We start from the raw sequence: 18490 nt of genomic DNA on the forward strand, positions 1-18490 counted from the left end.
CTCGATGGAGCGGGTGCCCGAGAGCAAGAAGGTCTCTAGGGCCTTCCTATTGGTCTCCTTGGACAAGTCCTCAGATCGCAATAGGATGCCCAGAGATCCTAACCAGAAGTCCAGCCACGAAGTGGCCTGCATGGCACACTTAGCGACCTTCTCGTGGTTAAGGATCTCTGCCGCCGAGAACGACACCTGCCGGGCAGAGAGTTTCTCCAAGGGAACTCCCTTCGCCAGCTCCTCCACAGAGTGATGGAGAGGAAGAGCGAGGTTGTGCTCACCCAGGATCTCGAAATACCTCCTCTGCTGAAGGCGAGGAGGAGGGATGAGTTTGTTCCCGGCAGTGGAACGACTGGAGGAGGCAAGAAGTGCGAGCTGAGCATTGGCCCTAGCTCTGGCACTCTTCAGCCCCCGAGACCAGGGCAGAGCTGCACTGGTCTTAGGGGCCTTCCGAACGTCGAACACTTCATCCAGAATCGTGTCTTTGCCTTCACGGGGGGGGATGACTGGATCCGTAAGACTGTTAAGTTGCCTTATCAGGCTTAGGACCTGCCAGAAGGCATGTTCGGACTCTTGCTGTTCTCCTCCCTGCGGGCTGGCAGCTAAGTCTCCTGCCCCAGGAATCTCTTCCTGGGGTGATACATGGACATTCCCCTGGGTAGTCGTGGGTTCCTGTCGAATCCTTGCAGAGGATTTAGGGATGGTCTTGGAATCCTTGGGCTCCCTCCTAGGAGGGATACAGGATCCCAACAACGAGGTTCGAGGGGCCCCTTCCTCACGAGACGATTCTCCTGCCTGAAGCGAAGTCTCCCCCCCTGGTGCCGAGGGGAAGACTACCGGTCCACTGGACTCACCTGAGGACGGAAAGGCCTCGTCCACGGGAGAAGGAGAGAGTACTCGTGCAGGAGAGGGGACCCTCGAGACCGACCTCTTGGGAACCAACTTCGCCCTGGGGGAAGTCACCACGAAGTCCACTCCTCTCTTTCTCTTCAGCGTAGGAGAGACAGCCGCTGGTTTGTTACCCTGGCCGGCGAGTGCTGGTTTCATAACCCTCACTAACGCCCGTGCCAGCGGACCAAACCAAGTCTGCTGCTCAAAGGACACAGAGTCCGAAATCCTCGCTAAGGTGAAAGGGATCGGGCGATCCTTTGGAGTGGACACGACGGTACCTGCCTGAAAAGAAGGTGGGGAAGAATGCTGTAATGACCTGTCCTCGTCCTGCAATACCAACCTGTGCTTGGATGGAGGTGATCCCGAGTGCCGTCTAGGAGCACGCGTCCCTGCTGCTACCACCGGCTGTGGAATTCGCCGCGAACTATGGTCGTGCGAGGGTGAACGGTCGCGCAAAGGCGAATGGTTGCGCAGGTGATCGCGCGGGCGCACAGGCGAGCGGTCGCGCGGGCGCGCAGGCGAGCGGTCGCAAGGGCGCGCAGGCGAGCGGTCGCAAGGGCGCGCAGGCGAGCGATCGCGCGGGTGCGCAGGCGAGTGGGCGTGAGGGTGGGCAGGTAAATGAACACGTGTCCGAGGCGACGAACGCAAGCGATGGCGCGACGGCGAGGGATCGTGCTGCCGCGTAGGTGAAGAAGATCAGAAGATCGCTGGCGATAATGACCACGTGATGGTAAGCGATGGCGAGCAGCATGTGTAGGTGAATGATCGTGCGCAAGAGGGCGGTCGTTCAGGGTTGCGCGATGAGGAGCAGCATGCGTAAGCGGGCGGTCGTTCAGGGTTGTGCGATGGCGAGCAGCATGCGCAGGTGAATGATCGCGTGAAAGGGTGCGATGGTGATCAGCATCCGCAGGAAGGCGATCGTTCAGGGTTGTGCGATGAGGAGCAGCATGCGTAAGCGGGCGATCGTGCAGGGTTGTGCGATGGCGAGCAGCATGCGCAGGTGAATGATCGCGTGAAAGGGTGCGATGGTGATCAGCATCCGCAGGAAGGCGATCGTTCAGGGTTGTGCGATGAGGAGCAGCATGCGTAAGCGGGCGATCGTGCAGGGTTGTGCGATGGCGAGCAGCATGCGCAGGTGAATGATCGCGAGAAAGGGTGCGATGGTGATCAGCATCCGCAGGAGGGCGATCGTTCAGGGTATTGCGATGAGGAGCAGCATGCGTAAGCGGGCGATCATGCAGGTTCGTGCGATGGCGGACAGCATGTGAAGGGGATCGCTGGCGAACTGGTGATCGCTGGCGAGCTGGTGATCGCTGGCGAGCAGAAGGTCGACGTGTGTCCTGTGAGAGGATAGGTTCACGAGCAGGAACGGGAAGATCGCTGGCGCGTTGGCGAACATGTGTTTCTGACACACGCGCAGCACGATGTTGCGTAGCCACAGGACCAGGTGGATGGTGAGCAGGGAGTTCAGCAGGAACTAAAGGGTGGTCAGAGACCGCAGGGCGATGGTCCTCAAATGAGCGCTGACGCTCGGAAGAGAGCTGACGAGCAGGAGAGCGCTGGCGAGGGGGGCGAACCTCAGGAGAGAGCCGACGAGCAGGTGAGCGTCGGCGAGCAGGAGAGTCTTGGCGAGCAGGAGATCGTCGACGAGCAGGAGATCGCTGGCGAGCAGGAGATCGCTGGCGAGCAGGAGATCGCTGGCGAGCAGGAGAGCGCTTGTGCGCTGGCCCTGCTCGCGTAAGGGAAGAATCCCTTAGCCCCGAAGGGACCGTTGCCCGTCGGGTGACGAGTTCTCCAGAAGGCGAAGATCCGGCAGGAGATGGTGAGCGGTCTGCAGAGAGGTTCAAGGAGGGCGGAGCAGTCGGTTGAGGCTGACGAGGAGAGTCCCCCCCGGAGGACGAAGACCCAAAAAGGCGCCTCTTAGTCCCCCTGTAAGGGGAAGGGAGGCCCTTGTGGCGTAGAGGGCGGTGAGCCTTACGGCGGAGGCGGCCTCGGGGGAGATCGTCGGGACCATCGGTCCTCCGAAGGGGAGTCTCCTTCAAAACACTTCCCTCAGAAGGAAGCTGGGCAGCAGTCGAGACCGAAGGACTCACTTCCCCCTTCGAAGGATGCACGGAAGGAGGAGGAGAGCCTAGAGCACCATCACCAGCAACAGCACCTGCATCGGAAGGCCCAGCCACGTCGGAGGCCTCTGTCACCACGACGTCGACAATAAACAGAGGGTCTACCTCCGCTACCACCGGCGACTGTTTAACAGCGGCCCCCAACGAGACAAGGTCAATAAGAGCGACCCTGGAGGGCAAGCCCTTAAGCTCCAGGGACGACCAAATCTGTAACAGATCATCACTGGATAAAGCATTATTATCAATAACCTCCCCCGGAGGAGGAGGGGGAACCGCCTCGCTATGGGAGGCGACGCCCTCTCCCCCCACCGAAGGTAGGGAAACAGAACAAGGGCCTGCACTCCCACTCGGACGACTCTCCTTAGGAGGCGGACGAGGGGGAGCTTCGGAGGAGGTTTGGGCGGCGGAAGAAGAGTCCCGAGAACCTTCCTCCTTCAAGGCTAACCCCGGAGGAGAACGGTCTCTCTTGGACTTCTTACGCCGACGGCCAAACCTCTCCCACTGGGAGGCAGACCACTCCCTGCACTCACGGCACATGTTATCCTGGTCGCACCGTCGGCCCCGACATTGAGGGCAGAGGGTGTGAGGATCCGTAATCACGTCCGACATGAAAGTCCCACAAGGACGGCCGGCAACTCCAGGGCATGTCCGCATATTAAATAAAAGAAAACAACTGAAGGTCAACTTCCAACCAATCACACAAGCTGAAAAGAAAAAGAAGAAAATTAAAGGCTGTCACGAAGGCGATGAACAGACACGTCTGATCACCGCCGAGCCAAAAGTGAAGTGAAGCAAGTCACCGGTGTGTGGAGGGGGGAGGGGTAGCAAGCTACCCTTCCCCACCCCCCGCTAACTAGCGCGGGGGTAATTAACCCTCGTTAAAAACTAGTAATTAACCCTCGTTAAAAACTATTGGCTCGTCATTTCAGCTGCGCTGAAAGTAAACCCTTTGTAAATAGCGTGGTTTGTATTTCGGTTACGGAACAAATGCAAATAGCAGTTTTTTGCAAGGACGCACAAGTACGTCCATGGGGGTTAAGGGATGATTTTTGTGAAACGTACCAGTACGTCCATTGGGGTAGAAGGGATAAATAATTGAGAGGTATTTCCTGTATAGTTAAGAAACATTTTTCTCTGCATACTTTGATGAAAAATCAAATCATATATTATACCTTAGAAAAGTGATATAATCAACTAGTTTACTGGATCATAAGATTTCTAACACACAAAGTCCTAACACTGATCCTCTTTAAAGGTCGCTCATGAATGACAGAGGTAAGGGACAGTGACAATGGCCCAGCAGGACAATACCCTAGAGACTAACCATAAAGTATAGCCATATGATCAGCGTCCAAACTTCTCTCTACCCAAGGTAGGACCAGGGAGGGTCAGGCAATGGCTGCTGATGACTCACCAGGTTGATCTATAGCCTCCCCCATCCTTAGCTCATAAGGATGGTGAGGTTGCAGACTATCAAGCTTGAGCGGGTCTCGAACCCCAGTCTAGCAGAATGCCAGGCAAAAATGTAATTGTGTACATGGTAAGGCTTATGGCCTGCCCGGGATATAAATGTCTATGTAACGGCAGAGGGATATTCATGCATTTGGTTAGTAAATTAACCTTTTATCATTATTAACTATAATTAACTAAATGCATCTTAGTTGATTGAAACATTAACCCCATCAGAGCTTTAAAGGAATCACACAATATGGCATGTCAGACAATATGAGGCTCATGAAAAGTGCTTACTTTGTTTTATAGATCGACTAGAATTGTAGAATGCAAAGGAAAGAACTAAAGTACTTAAAAGATTTTGAGGCTTCGAAGCTTTTGAATCTGTAGAGTACAACGTACTTTCAGAACCCTTACTGAATGAAATGCTATTGGTATATTGACTGTGGGGGATTATGTCAAGCTTGGGAACAGGGTATGAATTGCCAGAATTACCATTATTAAGGGGGGATTCACTGGACTTCTGAAATTTAAAAAAGGAAGCAAGTAATTTTAAGAGCTTGAGAAGCTCCTCACTATTGAAAGATGGCTGAACTTGTGAGTGTTGTCTTAAGGTGGAGGAATGTCTGTATCATCATCATCTTCATTATAATCAACTAGACTAGTCTTCCCCAGCTTCTCCCTTGACTAACAGTAATTTTCCTTTTCTGATTAGAATTGTTAACTTGATTGGCAATAAATGAAATTACTTCCATAAAAGGTACCGAGGTTGAAAGACACTTTACGACAATTATTTAAATCAACAGTATTGCCCCCGACACAATACACAAAGGGAATGTGGATCATGATTCCCGCAAGAAATAATTTCTCTGCACATCCCAACATCATCATCTCCTATGCCTATTCCAGGCAATAATTTCTAATAAAACAAGGGGAAGACATGTTAAGTGTAGTAAGTAAACAATCTGAGTGTAATTCTGAATGCTACAACCTGGGCTTCCTACCACTTACTGCCAGAGGTCTCTATTTCTTTGTTAGAGGCATGTAGTGTATTGGTTGAAGCAAAAGAAAATGGAAGAAATTAAAAACATTTTACGGGTAAGTGTTGATTGAAATTGGCTTCTGGAGAAGAAGCAATAAGAACATCAGGGGAGGTTCATAGAAATAATTAGTCTTTAATACATTAATTATTGGTCAAGAAAAGCAAAATTTTCCGACTGGAAATTACCACAAGGAAAGGAGCATAGAGCCTATCAATCAGCCATGTAAAAGTAACCAAAATGAAAATGTATTATCACTCATAAGTCTGGTGCAAGTTACTACCAAGGACAGTACTATGATATTCATCTATTTTTGAATAACTGGACTGAATGGTTAATTTACGTAAACTGGCATGTAATAAAGTGTTGTACCATTACATTCATCATGCCCTTTTCTATCCCCTCCCCGGAAAACTTAATATTATTAACAAGTGCATACTAGGATTTTTTCTTTCGACTCCCATGAATCAATCAACAGCTGAGAACGTGCATCTCTCCCTTTCATCCCCTTCACTTTGTCCCTATGAACACATTTATTTGTTTAATAATATAAAACGTCATGGCTCAGTGCAAAGAATTAAGTTTAAAAGTTACAACTGACCATAAAATCTTAAAGCCTACATTACTTTCTCAGAATTATTTATGAAATTAATGATCTTTCTTACATCATAAAAGCTGCGAAGAACAAGGGTAAGAAGTAAGTTAACCATGATGATTCCAGTGAAGAAAGCAAACATGAAGAAAGTTATCGGTCCCAATCCAGGTGAGGACTGAGCTATTTCATCATATTCGATTTTACCTGAAATAGAAGAAAATATCTTTGTCTCCAAAAACACTTTACAAAAATTAAAATCATTCAGCAGATAATTGCACTTAAAATACATCAATGATTAACTATTAAGTAATATAACTTGTCATGCTAAGTTTTTATACTCTTATTTAATATAAATAAAGATGGGAAAATCAAAATGATATGTTTGAAAAATATTTTATACAGTAATGCAAAAAAAATGAAGATATTAGTTTGTGTATTTAGTTATATAAAACCTGAAAAATGTGAAAGAATAAAATATTGTACTTAATCTAGAACACTGCATAAGTGAATAGTAAACAAAAGCATTACGACACCACTATAATTGTCATACAATGTCATCTAATCGGTAATAGTATACAGTGCTGTAGTATGGGCATGAGGCTATTGGATAGAGGGATAATGGGAAATTTAATTTTTTCATGATAGATGACAAAACAAGCAAGATTTGAGGAGGAAGCCAGGTAAAGGGTGAACCTCATAGAAATAATACTTGCGCTTGTGTCACAAGAGCTAGAAGTTGAATATCATCTCTGAAAATCTAAAGGTATACCATGCACTTATAATAGAACTTACTAGAATAATATTATCTTAAACTTAAAATTTACTTAGAATCAAGAAACTTATGAAATTTGTTTGCTACTTATTTTATTTGTGTTTTGAATAGAAAATTATATTAGTAAAGCTGCTATGTAACTGTCTTTAAAACTTCTAATAACACACAGAACATTGATTATGTAACCTAAATCTAAAAAGATGAAGTTTGAAGTACAGGCATGCAATTTGTTCTAACAGTTTCTTAGAGCACTTGTGCAAGGGCCTAAAACTAACTTTTTCCATGTTTAATGAATGCACACCGAAATACTGTAATTCATATGTAAATTATACTGAATATACAGTAATTATGATAATTTCTTTTTCAATTTAGTTGGGAAATTATAGTCGTGATATAGTCTACAGATTATATTCGCATACATCACTCGATGTTTGGTATTTGACACAAGGTAATTTTTGTGGGACTACCAAATGCAATCTCATACATTTCTGATTGTACAGTCAATTGAATTTTGTGACAGGGCTGTGTGTATGCATGGAAGTATAATACTATATACTGCACTGTTTAATAAAAAAGAATCCACTTACCAAGCATGGCACTGAAGGTTGATTCTAAAGAAGACATGAATGTACTAAAATTCAGGGTACTTGAGTAATGTAGAAGGTAGAACAGCTGAGCAGCAGACAGAAAAGACTGAAAATGTGTTAAAAATTAAGTTAAAATACTATAGAATTTTTTGTCTGATATCAAAGTTTTTTCTAACTACAGAAGAATTGACCTGAATGCAAATTATGATGATCTTACTTATCTAGGAATAATTCTTAAATTATTTATTCACTAAAATGGAATTTTAATAAAAACAGAACTTTACTATTGTAATAATATGGGTTATTTCTATACTCACCTGATGTCATTATTGCTTCTCTTTAGAAGCTCAGATTTATTGAAATTTACCCTTGATAGGAAGAAATTTTCATAATTTCTTTCCTTCCAATCAATTCATGCCTCTTGTAAAGTGAAGCAATATCTTGCGCTAGTCTCTCTGTCTTTTTAATCTAGAAATTGAAACTATTTTGTATCCTCTTGACACCATGACACCACCAGTCAATGGGGAGGAGGGTAGGCATGTATACGAACATGAGGAGAGTATAGAAATAAGCAGTCTTATTAAAATTCCCTTTAATTCTATGAACCTTCCGTGATGTTCAAATTGCTGACTCTCACATTCTGATGAAGGTGGGATACCAATAAATGAAAATGATAGGAAATAGTTCTAACCAAGTACAAAATATATCTGATGCTAAACTCAACGGTCTAGATAATGGGTGACAACTCTCGTTAAATACATTTATCTATATTAACCCAAAACCAAGTTCAGTACTTGAACTAATGATTTGTAAAACTTGAGGCAGGCATCCATCGTCCAAGTAGAAATGCTGATGAAGGGTGCCTTAATTCCTCAAGCCAACCGGGTAACAAAAAGTGTATGTGGACATAAACTTGTGCCGCCTGGATAAAGGGATAGCCTGGGAAATCCAAGCCATGTGCACCGGAGACAAAACACTGGCTCATGGCTGTGGCCTCGAAAAGTGTGTTGGTGTCGTAAGGAGACATTTCCTTGCAATTATGACTGGCCTTCCTATAGTTCTTCAACCTCTAACTCTTCTTCATCTTAAAAGATTTGTCAAATTCTGAGTGAAAAGTCAAAGACAAGAGAGAAGTGCCAGAGGAGGAAAAAGAACTTGCACGGCTCTTTCTTTTTCAAACCCTCACCTGTTGCCGAAAAGTCCGGCGAGGTCGGAGGCATTGGCATAAAGGGAGGGGGAATAGGGTTCTTAGAAAAGGGATTTTGACGTAGGAAAAATCTATTTCTGGGCGAAGGACCTGTGCCGCCCAGTGAATAAGCTCCATTTAAGCACTTATTCTTAGGTAATTTACTGCTAAATATACCAGAGAAAAAATGTAAAGGAGTGCTAGGTTAACTAGCTCGCTCACCTATTGGTGTCGGTATAAAATTGGGCGTATAATCCAGAGGTCCCGCACTATTTAGATTAATCCACGACAGAGAACCCCAATAGAGGAGAGCCGTTCAACCTCACTCGGTACTACTACAATGCATCCGCTCAGAACCCAACTCCTTAGCACCCAAAGTTTGGGGACTCCAAGGGAGAGGAGCTGGGAGGGTTCACTGGGCGGCACAGGTCCTTCGCCCAGAAATAGATTTTTCCTACGTCAAAATCCCTTTTCTGGGCTCGAACCTGTGCCGCCCAGTGAATCTATACAAGAGAAAAATGTCACCAAACTTGCAAAATAAAGGAAAAAACATAAGCGTAAGAGAAATACAGGATGCTTTAATCAGAGATGAGTACCAAAAAACAATTATAAGGGTATCTTAAATATGAACATAAATCCAATAAGGTAGGTATAATAATGCCGTGAGTGATAATATATACAGATACTCAGGAGCATAAAATTTACAAATATAATAACAGTATTCAGGTGCGAGACCAACGAATACAATAGGGTATAAATGAGGCAGGTAAGAGGGAGAGATAAAGAGTCAAGGCATTAACCTGTGTTACTCGGGAGTAACTACGCTCCCTGCGGCTACTGTAGAAAATTTTAGGGCTTCCAAATGTTTAAGGTAGTGTTTCTTGAACACTGACGGTGATTTCCACCCTGTATACCTGGAAAGGTCTGTAAAATTCATGTGGTGAAAGAAGTTCACCGAGGTGGCAACCGCCCTGATATCATGTGCAAGAGGAAAAGAGTCAGGGTTAGCTTGTTTAATAAAATACAAAATTTGTTGCCTGATCCCTTTAATAGTAATGGTACCGCCTTGTTCTCTAACGAATAGAGGCCCCGAGGAGTTAGAGGAGGTCCGGGATAGATAAGACCTAAGAGTAGTGACAGGGCACAGCGACGGATCTTGCGTGAGGGGAACAATTTTCCAGGAGGTCCATCTGTTTTGAGGGTCTTCATTCTTAGCCAAAAAGAATTTGTTAGGAGAAAGAAGGACCTCTCCTGAAGGCAGAAAGTCAATATGACCCGGGTCTCTCGACAAGGCTGCCAATTCAGAAATTCTTGCCCCGGAAGCCAAGCTCACTAGGAAAAGTGTTTTCCTGAGAAGGGGCATGTAATCACAAGAACTGTTAATGGTATCAGAAGCCAATTTGAGTACGTCATTAAGGAACCAGGTCACCGGGGTAGGACGAGTAACCGGTTTCAGTCTGGCACAAGCTTTCGGAATTGAAGCTAACAAAGAGTCGGTTAAGTCTATGTTAAAACCCACTAGGAAGATCTTTTTCAGAGCCGATTTAATAGTGGTGATAGTATTGGCTGCCAGACCTGATTCTAATAAAGATCTAAAGAAAGTGACTGTAAGGTTCAAGTTCATACAGTTCACGTCTGAGTCTATTAAAAATTTTGCCAACTTTTTAACTGCAGAGTCATACTGACGGATGGTGGAATCCCGTTTATCTGATTCTAGGAACAAGGTGTTTCGAGGATCAATATTGGCACCATGCATAGCCGCAAACTTCATAAAGTCCATAAAGTTAGGGCGCTCTGAATGTTTGAGAAAGCGTACACAACGCGTGTTTGTACTATCTGAGACAGAACCGGATTGGGTATCGGGTGAGGGTATAGTCTCAACTCCCGCAGGAGAGGATACCAGTTGCTCTTGGGCCAGTTGGGTGCGACCAAGGCTACTTGTCCCTTGAAGGATCTCAGTTTGTCTAGAACTTTCAGCAAAAGATTCACCGGGGGAAAGAGATAAATCTTTTCCCAGTTGTCCCAATTCTGTGACATGGCGTCTGTGGCGTAAGCCTGAGGGTCTAGATTGGGAGCCACATATACTCTCAATTTGTGGTTGGATTCCGTGGCGAAGAGGTCCACTTGGAGGCCGGGAACCTGAGAGAGAATCCACCGAAATGACTTTAGATCGAGTGACCATTCCGATTCTAGAGGGGAGGTCCGGGACAGGGCGTCTGCCACTACATTCCGGACTCCCGCCAGGTGGACAGCTGAAAGATGCCAACGGTTCGAGGCTGCTAGGGAGAATATGGCTACTAGAACATGGTTCAGAGGCCCTGACTTTGACCCGCCTCTGTTGAGGCAGCGGACCACCACTTCGCTGTCGAGGACCAGACGAAGGTGTTGTTTCTTGGGAAGAGCGAGACGTTTCAGGGTTAGAAGAACTGCCATGGCCTCTAGCACATTGATGTGAAAATGGCGGAACAAGGGAGTCCAAAGACCTTGAACTTTCTTGAGCTGAGAATAGCCGCCCCAACCTGATAGGGATGCGTCTGTGTGAATGATTAATTCCGGGGGCGGAAATCGAAGGGGAACTGACTTTGACAGACTGTTTGCTCTTGTCCAAGGAAGAAGTCTTTCCCGTAGAATGGGAGGAAGGCGGACTTTCCTGTCCCGGAGCTTCCGGTTCGCCCTCGAACGCCAGACACGATTGATATCTTTCAATTTTGCCTTCAGAAGAAGATCCGTCACTGAGGCAAACTGAAGGGACCCCAGAATCTTCTCTTGAAGCCGTCTGGAACTTACTTTGTCTTTGAGAAAGCGTTTGGTGTTCCTTGCAATCTCTAACCTCTTGGGTCTGGGAAGACACAGAGTATGAGATATAAGATCCCATTGCAGGCCGAGCCATTGGAACTTCGATTTTGGAAGAAGACGGGACTTCTTGAAGTTGATCTGGAAGCCTAGAGATTGAAGATAATGGATGACTTTGTGAGTGGCTTTTAGGCAATTTTGGGAGGGGTCTGACCAAATGAGCCAGTCGTCCAGATAGGCTACTACTTGAATCCCTTGATTCCTGAGTTCCTGAACAGCGACTTCTGCTAGCTTTGTGAAGATCCTTGGGGCAATGTTGAGCCCGAAAGGCATCACCTTGAAGGAGTAACTTTTGTCCCCTAAGCGAAAGCCTAGGTACGGACGGAAGTGTCTCGCTATCGGGACGTGATAGTAGGCGTCTGTAAGATCGATAGAGGTGGTGACGGCCCCACGGGGAAGTAAGGTCCGCACCTGCGAGACGGTAAGCATTCGAAACTTGTCGCATTGAATGGACAAGTTGAGAAGGGATAGATCTAGAATCACTCTTCTCTTGTCTGAATCCTTCTTCGGGACACTGAACAGCCGACCTTGAAACTTCAGATGTTTCGTTTCTTGTATGGCATTCTTTTGTAAAAGATCCTGGACAAATTCGACCAGGTCCGGAGTGGAATGTTGACGAAATTTGTTCGGAGGAGGAGGTCCTTGAATCCAACTCCACCCTAGTCCCTTGGAGATGATACTGAACGCCCAGGGACTGAACCTCCATTTGTTGCGGAAGGCATAGAGCCTCCCCCCTACCTGCTGCACCTCAGTATTGGTTTGAGGAGTTGCCTCCACGTCCGCCTCGGAAGTTCTTTCCTCTGCGAAAGGCTCTTCCCCTGCCTTTGTTCTGGTTAGAGCCACGGTGGTAGCCTCTACCTCTACCATAACTCTGGGAAGAGCTATGAGCCTCGTAGGACTGGTTAAAGGCAGGGGAAGTGGCGGAGGCACCAGAAAGCTGGCTCTTAGGTAGCAGAACGGTGACATAGTCATCCGAAGGAGCCCGAGAGGTGGAGGGCTGTGCAGGGGCAACAGAAGATGGAGGAAGAGGCAGCCGGAAGTTGGATGAAGCACTCTGTTGTTGCCTGAACTGGGTGGAGGTATATGGTCTAAGCTTCTTCCTACCCCGGGCTTGATAATTTGCGGGGTCATACTTGCGTTTAGGGGTCAAACCCCAACGGGCTTTAAGGCTCTGATTAACCCTAGTGGCCTCCGCCAAGACTTCCTCTACGAGATCCTCGGGGAAGAGATTTGAACCCCAACAGGAGGACCGGATGAGTTTATTAGGTTCATGCCTAATCGTCGCCTCAGCTAGAACATGCTTGCGACATCTGCGTTTAGCAGTAGCAAAGTCATACAAGTCATAATATAACGACTGTAACGTAGCCTTGTTGAGAGACTTAAAAATACTCTCCGTATCGTAAGTCAAGGCTATCGACTCCGTGGATGTGGCCAGGTTTAGAGTACGGCCCACACGTAGGCGGGAATCATATTCCTGTTTAATGAGAGATTCCGGGAGACGGGGAAGCTTCTCACTAAACAAGACTGAGGCACAGTCTGCTGCAAGCTTGCCGGAGGTAAAGGTGGTATGGACGTTGTCCCAACACTCAATACCTGAGGGAAGAAGGAGGGAGATTGGATCCACCTCTCGGATGGGAGGCAAGGGCTTCTCCTCCAGAGCATATTGAAAGGCAAGCTCTGCCACCTTATTGACGCATGGAGTCAAGGTGGTCTTGTCCATTAAGAACATCGTAAAGGAGCTTTTATGAGGCGTCAGCATGGTGTTAGTGCAGCCGATGTCATTCAAAAATCTGGCCCAAACAGATTGGGCTTGCTCCTTCGGGAAGATGACCGTCTCTTTGGGGACCTTGTCTAATCGGACTAAAGCTTCCTCGGTAAGTCTGGCATAACCATGAAATGGAAATGCCAGACCCGGAGGAAAGAATTCAAAGTCCTCTAGAGGACGAGTGCCAAGGCCCTCCAGAGTCAACATTCCGTCTGAGAACGGGGAATGAAGAGCCATCCGCCAGGGGTTGTTCTTGGCAAACGGCGGGAGCTTAGAGGCATCCGGTATGAGAGAGCTTTGGACTCTCTCCGGAGCTCCTTGCTCTAAAGCCCCAATTCTCTGACCGAAGTTAGAGAACATCGTGTTCATCCTCGACTGCATCTCCAAAACCAACTTTTCCTGCATCTCCGACACGATGCGAAGCATAGCTGATTCGGAAAGGCCCGGGCTAGCAGCAGGAGGGGCGGAAGGAACTCCCGGGTCGTGAGACTTAGAGGAGGAACCAGAGGTCTTTGAAGACGGGTTCGTACCATGTTTAGAGCCATGAGAAGTCTTGTGAGGCTTGCGAGCTTTGGGTAAGGTCCTTGAAGTAGACTTATCCTTAGGGGGAACCGGGTATGAACGTTGAGACGAATCACGGTCCCCAGAAAATCCAAGAAAGGAAGAGCGATCAGAAGAAGAAGAAAGAGCGGGGCTGAGGATAGGAATCTCAGCGCCGGACACACCTGCCTCACTTACCACCCTACCTGTATCCGGCTCGTCTAGCAACATTGGTTCGACGTCCAGGTTCATGGAGGCAACATTGTCCTCCAGACCTCCGGGGGCGTCCGATGGATCTTGCTCTGGGTCGATGAGACCCGTTATAGTGGCATCAATGTGGGCAATGATGGGAGCTGCCACATGCCTAGCCACAGCAGCTGAAGACTTGGCGTTGGGGTAAACCATGGTGCAGTAGTCCTCAGATAGGACGTACGGCCGCTTAGACTTTACATTCCGGGCAAACCCACCAATCCACACCTTCAGTGTGGCCCGAGCCGCAGACTTTTGCTCCGGGGATGCCTGAAATAATAGGGGGAATTATAAAAGGGAGACTCCCAATGGTCCTTCAAGACCATAGATATCTTACTAATAGTAAATAAAATAAGAAGGCAATATAGCCAACGGGACTCACCGAGTCAGATCCAAGGGTAGTGATGAGGTCGAAGCAAATCACACAGTTATCCGGGTGCCATACCACAACGTCTTCCAGTTGAACCCCACAAGGGGCGTGAGATCGGCAGACGGAGTGGCCACAAGGCTGGTGCAGAACAGCTGCACAGGCCGGCGTCAGACAATGCACCATCTGTAAAAAGAATAGTATATGAGAAACTGTAATTCTCTTAATTAGGGGCGGGTCTGGAGGACCCGGGCCTAACATAGGTCTAACACAAGATTAGAGCTTAACTGTACTATTCTTTAAGTGGCCTAACATAGGTCTAACACAAGAATAGAGCTTAACTGTACTATTCTTTTAAGTAGGGGCGGGTCCGGAGGACCCGGGCCTAACATAGGTCTAACACAAGATTAGACTGTAAAAAATAAAATAATTTTTTTTTTTTTTTTTTTTTTTTTTTTTTTTTTTTTATAGGGGCGGGTCCGGAGGACCCGGGCCTAACATAGGTCTAACGCAAGGTTAGAGCTTAACTGTAACATTCTTACATAGGGGCGGGACCGGGGGTCCCGGGCCTAAACATAAGTCTAACTTGAAACTAAAGTATAGCCATCCATTCCGGTCAAGCCGGGAGCATAAAAAAGGATGCAATAACAAGGAATTAAGACACATAGTGTCTGATTTCCCGGGGTGGGGTAGACCCCGGGCCGGGAAATAAAGGTATATTCAATACCAATTCCTTTAGAGACTCCGGGGTAGTGATCTGTCATATATAATCATCATAGGAAATGTTATAAAATAATAGGGGGGCGGAACTGTAACTAAGAACTGCCAATCGAACCCGGAGGGTTTCGTATAACATAAGCCAGAATGAAAAGTGAATATAAAATAGGGTGCACCGGGATCCAACTCTGTTGACCGGTGGCCAACCAGACTAGACAGAGACTAAACCGCCGGGCCACCCGGAGGACAAAGTCCATAAACACTTAACTACCCCCTCTAAAAGGAGGGAAGGCAACGGTCCCTTAGTGGAGGGGGGAGAAGCCTAGCCTCCCACCTAGCTAGAGGGGGAGCGTGGGGGAGGATCACGTGATACGAGGCAGCAGGGCTACCAACTGACGATCCCCAACCAGACAGATCAAACGGAGTAATGGCACAAATATTCATTATAAAATTAATAATAGCGTTAAATATATGAATAAACACATAGAAAATTTTTGGGCAAGGCATGCAACATAAATAATTAAATCACAAAAGACACACCTGATGGCTAAAATAACATTGCCGCCTTAGCACGGTCGGCAGCCATAGCGATACGTAAATGATATCGGCCCAAAAATTGAACCACGAGGATTCTAAACGCTAAATAATGAATATTCACAATAACAAATAATATTTGATAATAAAAATAATACACATAGTAACACCGCAAGTGAAAATTAAAAGCTCTCAAAAACAGGAGTACCAACTGTAGCGAAATCAAGCAAGATCGGTATGAACGAAGAGAATAAACTCCTATAATATAAATATTAAACGATCTAGGTTGCTCAAAACACAGTAAAACCCAGCTTGGTACTTAACTTAGACGGTGTCTCCTGGGAAACCGACGAAGAAGCCATAATTCACTAGAAAATATCCAAAAATCGAGAGCACTAGAAAAATGCGGGTTACTGCACAAGTCGTGCTAAACGGAGTTGGGTTCTGAGCGGATGCATTGTAGTAGTACCGAGTGAGGTTGAACGGCTCTCCTCTATTGGGGTTCTCTGTCGTGGATTAATCTAAATAGTGCGGGACCTCTGGATTATACGCCCAATTTTATACCGACACCAATAGGTGAGCGAGCTAGTTAACCTAGCACTCCTTTACATTTTTTCTCTGGTATATTTAGCAGTAAATTACCTAAGAATAAGTGCTTAAATGGAGCTTATTCACTGGGCGGCACAGGTTCGAGCCCAGAAATACCTTGTAGCATCAGATTGAGTCTTAGGATCGACTTTAGGAATTACTTTATCAATCTTGTCTACATCCAAAACAAGGCCCATTAAGAAACAAATTTCTCTCTAGTTACTAAACTACAGCTTTGGAAGCCCCCTCTTAAAATAGTTATATCTAAACAATTGAGGTAATACAAAATAAAATTTAAATCTGGATTGCCTGTTAAATTTCTTTTATATAAGACTAACTATAACCCCTTTTATAGAATCAGTAAAGGATGGTACTGAATTAATTGTAACCGATTTTCTTCCGGCATCTGAATTGGTTTGAATTAGTTTTCCAGGCAAATTCTTCTGCATCAGAATTCTTCATAAAAATCTTGGGCTCTTTAATTGACTTGGCTGTGATAAGTAAGGTGGAGGAAGATCCTATTAAAGTGAAACTTAGTTCAGCTAAATTATTCTCAGAGGGATAACATAAATAAAAAAGTACATTTCAGCAGCTAAGATTGTGCTCTGCAATAGAAACTCATGTATTTCCTTTAATAAGAGGCATATAGGACACACTCCTTTCAAGATATTGTATTTATGTTACCAAAGAGAACTACAGTATATTATTTTATTGGTGTACAGTATTTCAAGTAAAAATTTGCCCATTGAGCTGTATATCATTGTTGCTTCCATGGATTCTATGGATTTTACTTTGTGTTTATTAAATTAGGTTGAATCAGTAAATTACGAAGTTATGCTAAAGTTTTGTGTAGCCTACATCCAAATTCCACCCCTTTACTCCAATTTCTCATAATAAAAAAAAGGTTATTGTATGTAGTTGAACTGTTATAATCATTGATTTTGCTGAACTGAACCGAAATAATAAAATTACAATGAGAGGATGACTACTCTTTAATGGTTATGAATGAAAAAAATTATTTTAGACCAAATTGAGTTTTTGCTACTGATTGTAAATTTCAGTTTGTTAACACAGTACTGTAATTGAATATTTGTCTTAATAAAAAATAACTTACCAAGAGAAAGGCGAGCATAAATCCAGATAGATCAGCAGCACACTGCTTTAACGTGGAGGAAAGCATTCCTATCCGCTTGTTGAATCGCAGTAATTTGATGAACTTCAGTGTAGCAAAGAATACAAGGAAGCTAATAATGTACAAGAAGACCTCATCAATATGTGCTGCATAATCTAGTTTGATGTAACCAGTCTTATTCGTCTTGAATTTATTCATGAGGTATACCCCAAGTGCAGTTCTGAAAATAGTTATAAGTTATCACATTTAACACAGTTTACTCTTTGGCAAGTTTTGAATATAACATATTTAATAAAAGTGCGTCTTCAAAAGTAGGGAATAGATAATCAATTACTGCAGAAATAATCAGTATCACTCAACAGATGTGAATGTATTGTAATAGATATAAACTTTTTATAGTAATTTGTATTTTTTTTTTAACTATACAAACCGGAGTCCTTTAATAGCAAAATTGATTTCAGCAAAGCTGGAAACTCAACTGTTAACATTTAAAACAAGTACATTTAATTTCAAGGACTCTGGTTTGTATGCTTGGGAAAATAAATATTACTTTAAAAAACTTGTGATTTGTTCCTAACCAGATTGAAACCCTTGTCCTTTAATAGGAGACTTTATCTTTTAAAATCTCAGGATGTTAAACACTTTGCCTCCTATCAACCTGAGAAAATATACTCAGGTGATAGGCTAGGTTTTTGCTTTACGCAAGCAGTCATAGATGAACTTACCATTATAGGACAAACTGTCTGAAATGTAGGGCTATTAAAAGCAATACACTTACATTTCTATCCATCCTCACCCTTGCAAGGAGAATGTGGGAACATAATTCTATCTACATAATAGAATGGCATTGTTATTATTATTATTATTACTTGCTAAGCTATAACCCTAGTTGGAAAAGCAGGATGCTATAAGCCCAGGGGCTCCAACAGGGAAAATAGCTCAGTGAAGAAAGGGAACAAGGGAAAATAAAATATTTCAAGAAGAGCAACAATATTAAAATAAATATCAATTTATAAACTATAAACACTTTAACAAAAAAAGAGAAATAAGATATAAGATATAACAGTGCGCCCGAGTGTACCCTCAAGCTCGGTATATCAGCTTAACT

General features: G+C 44.9%; 1 protein-coding gene across 1 annotated transcript in view; it reads right to left on the minus strand.

Annotated features, from left to right (window-relative positions):
• LOC137629437 (uncharacterized) overlaps positions 1-18490 on the minus strand; it is a 319508-nt gene that overhangs the window by 25768 nt on the left and 275250 nt on the right. The window contains exons 69-71 of the mRNA XM_068360702.1: positions 17365-17602; positions 7452-7557; positions 6163-6296 (exon numbers count right to left, since the gene is read on the minus strand). Of these exons, the coding sequence (XP_068216803.1) occupies positions 6163-6296; positions 7452-7557; positions 17365-17602 (478 nt within the window). The remainder of the gene's footprint in view (positions 1-6162; positions 6297-7451; positions 7558-17364; positions 17603-18490) is intronic.

Source organism: Palaemon carinicauda, chromosome 2 (assembly GCF_036898095.1).
Source record: "Palaemon carinicauda isolate YSFRI2023 chromosome 2, ASM3689809v2, whole genome shotgun sequence".
In the NCBI taxonomy this organism is placed as follows: domain Eukaryota; kingdom Metazoa; phylum Arthropoda; class Malacostraca; order Decapoda; family Palaemonidae; genus Palaemon; species Palaemon carinicauda.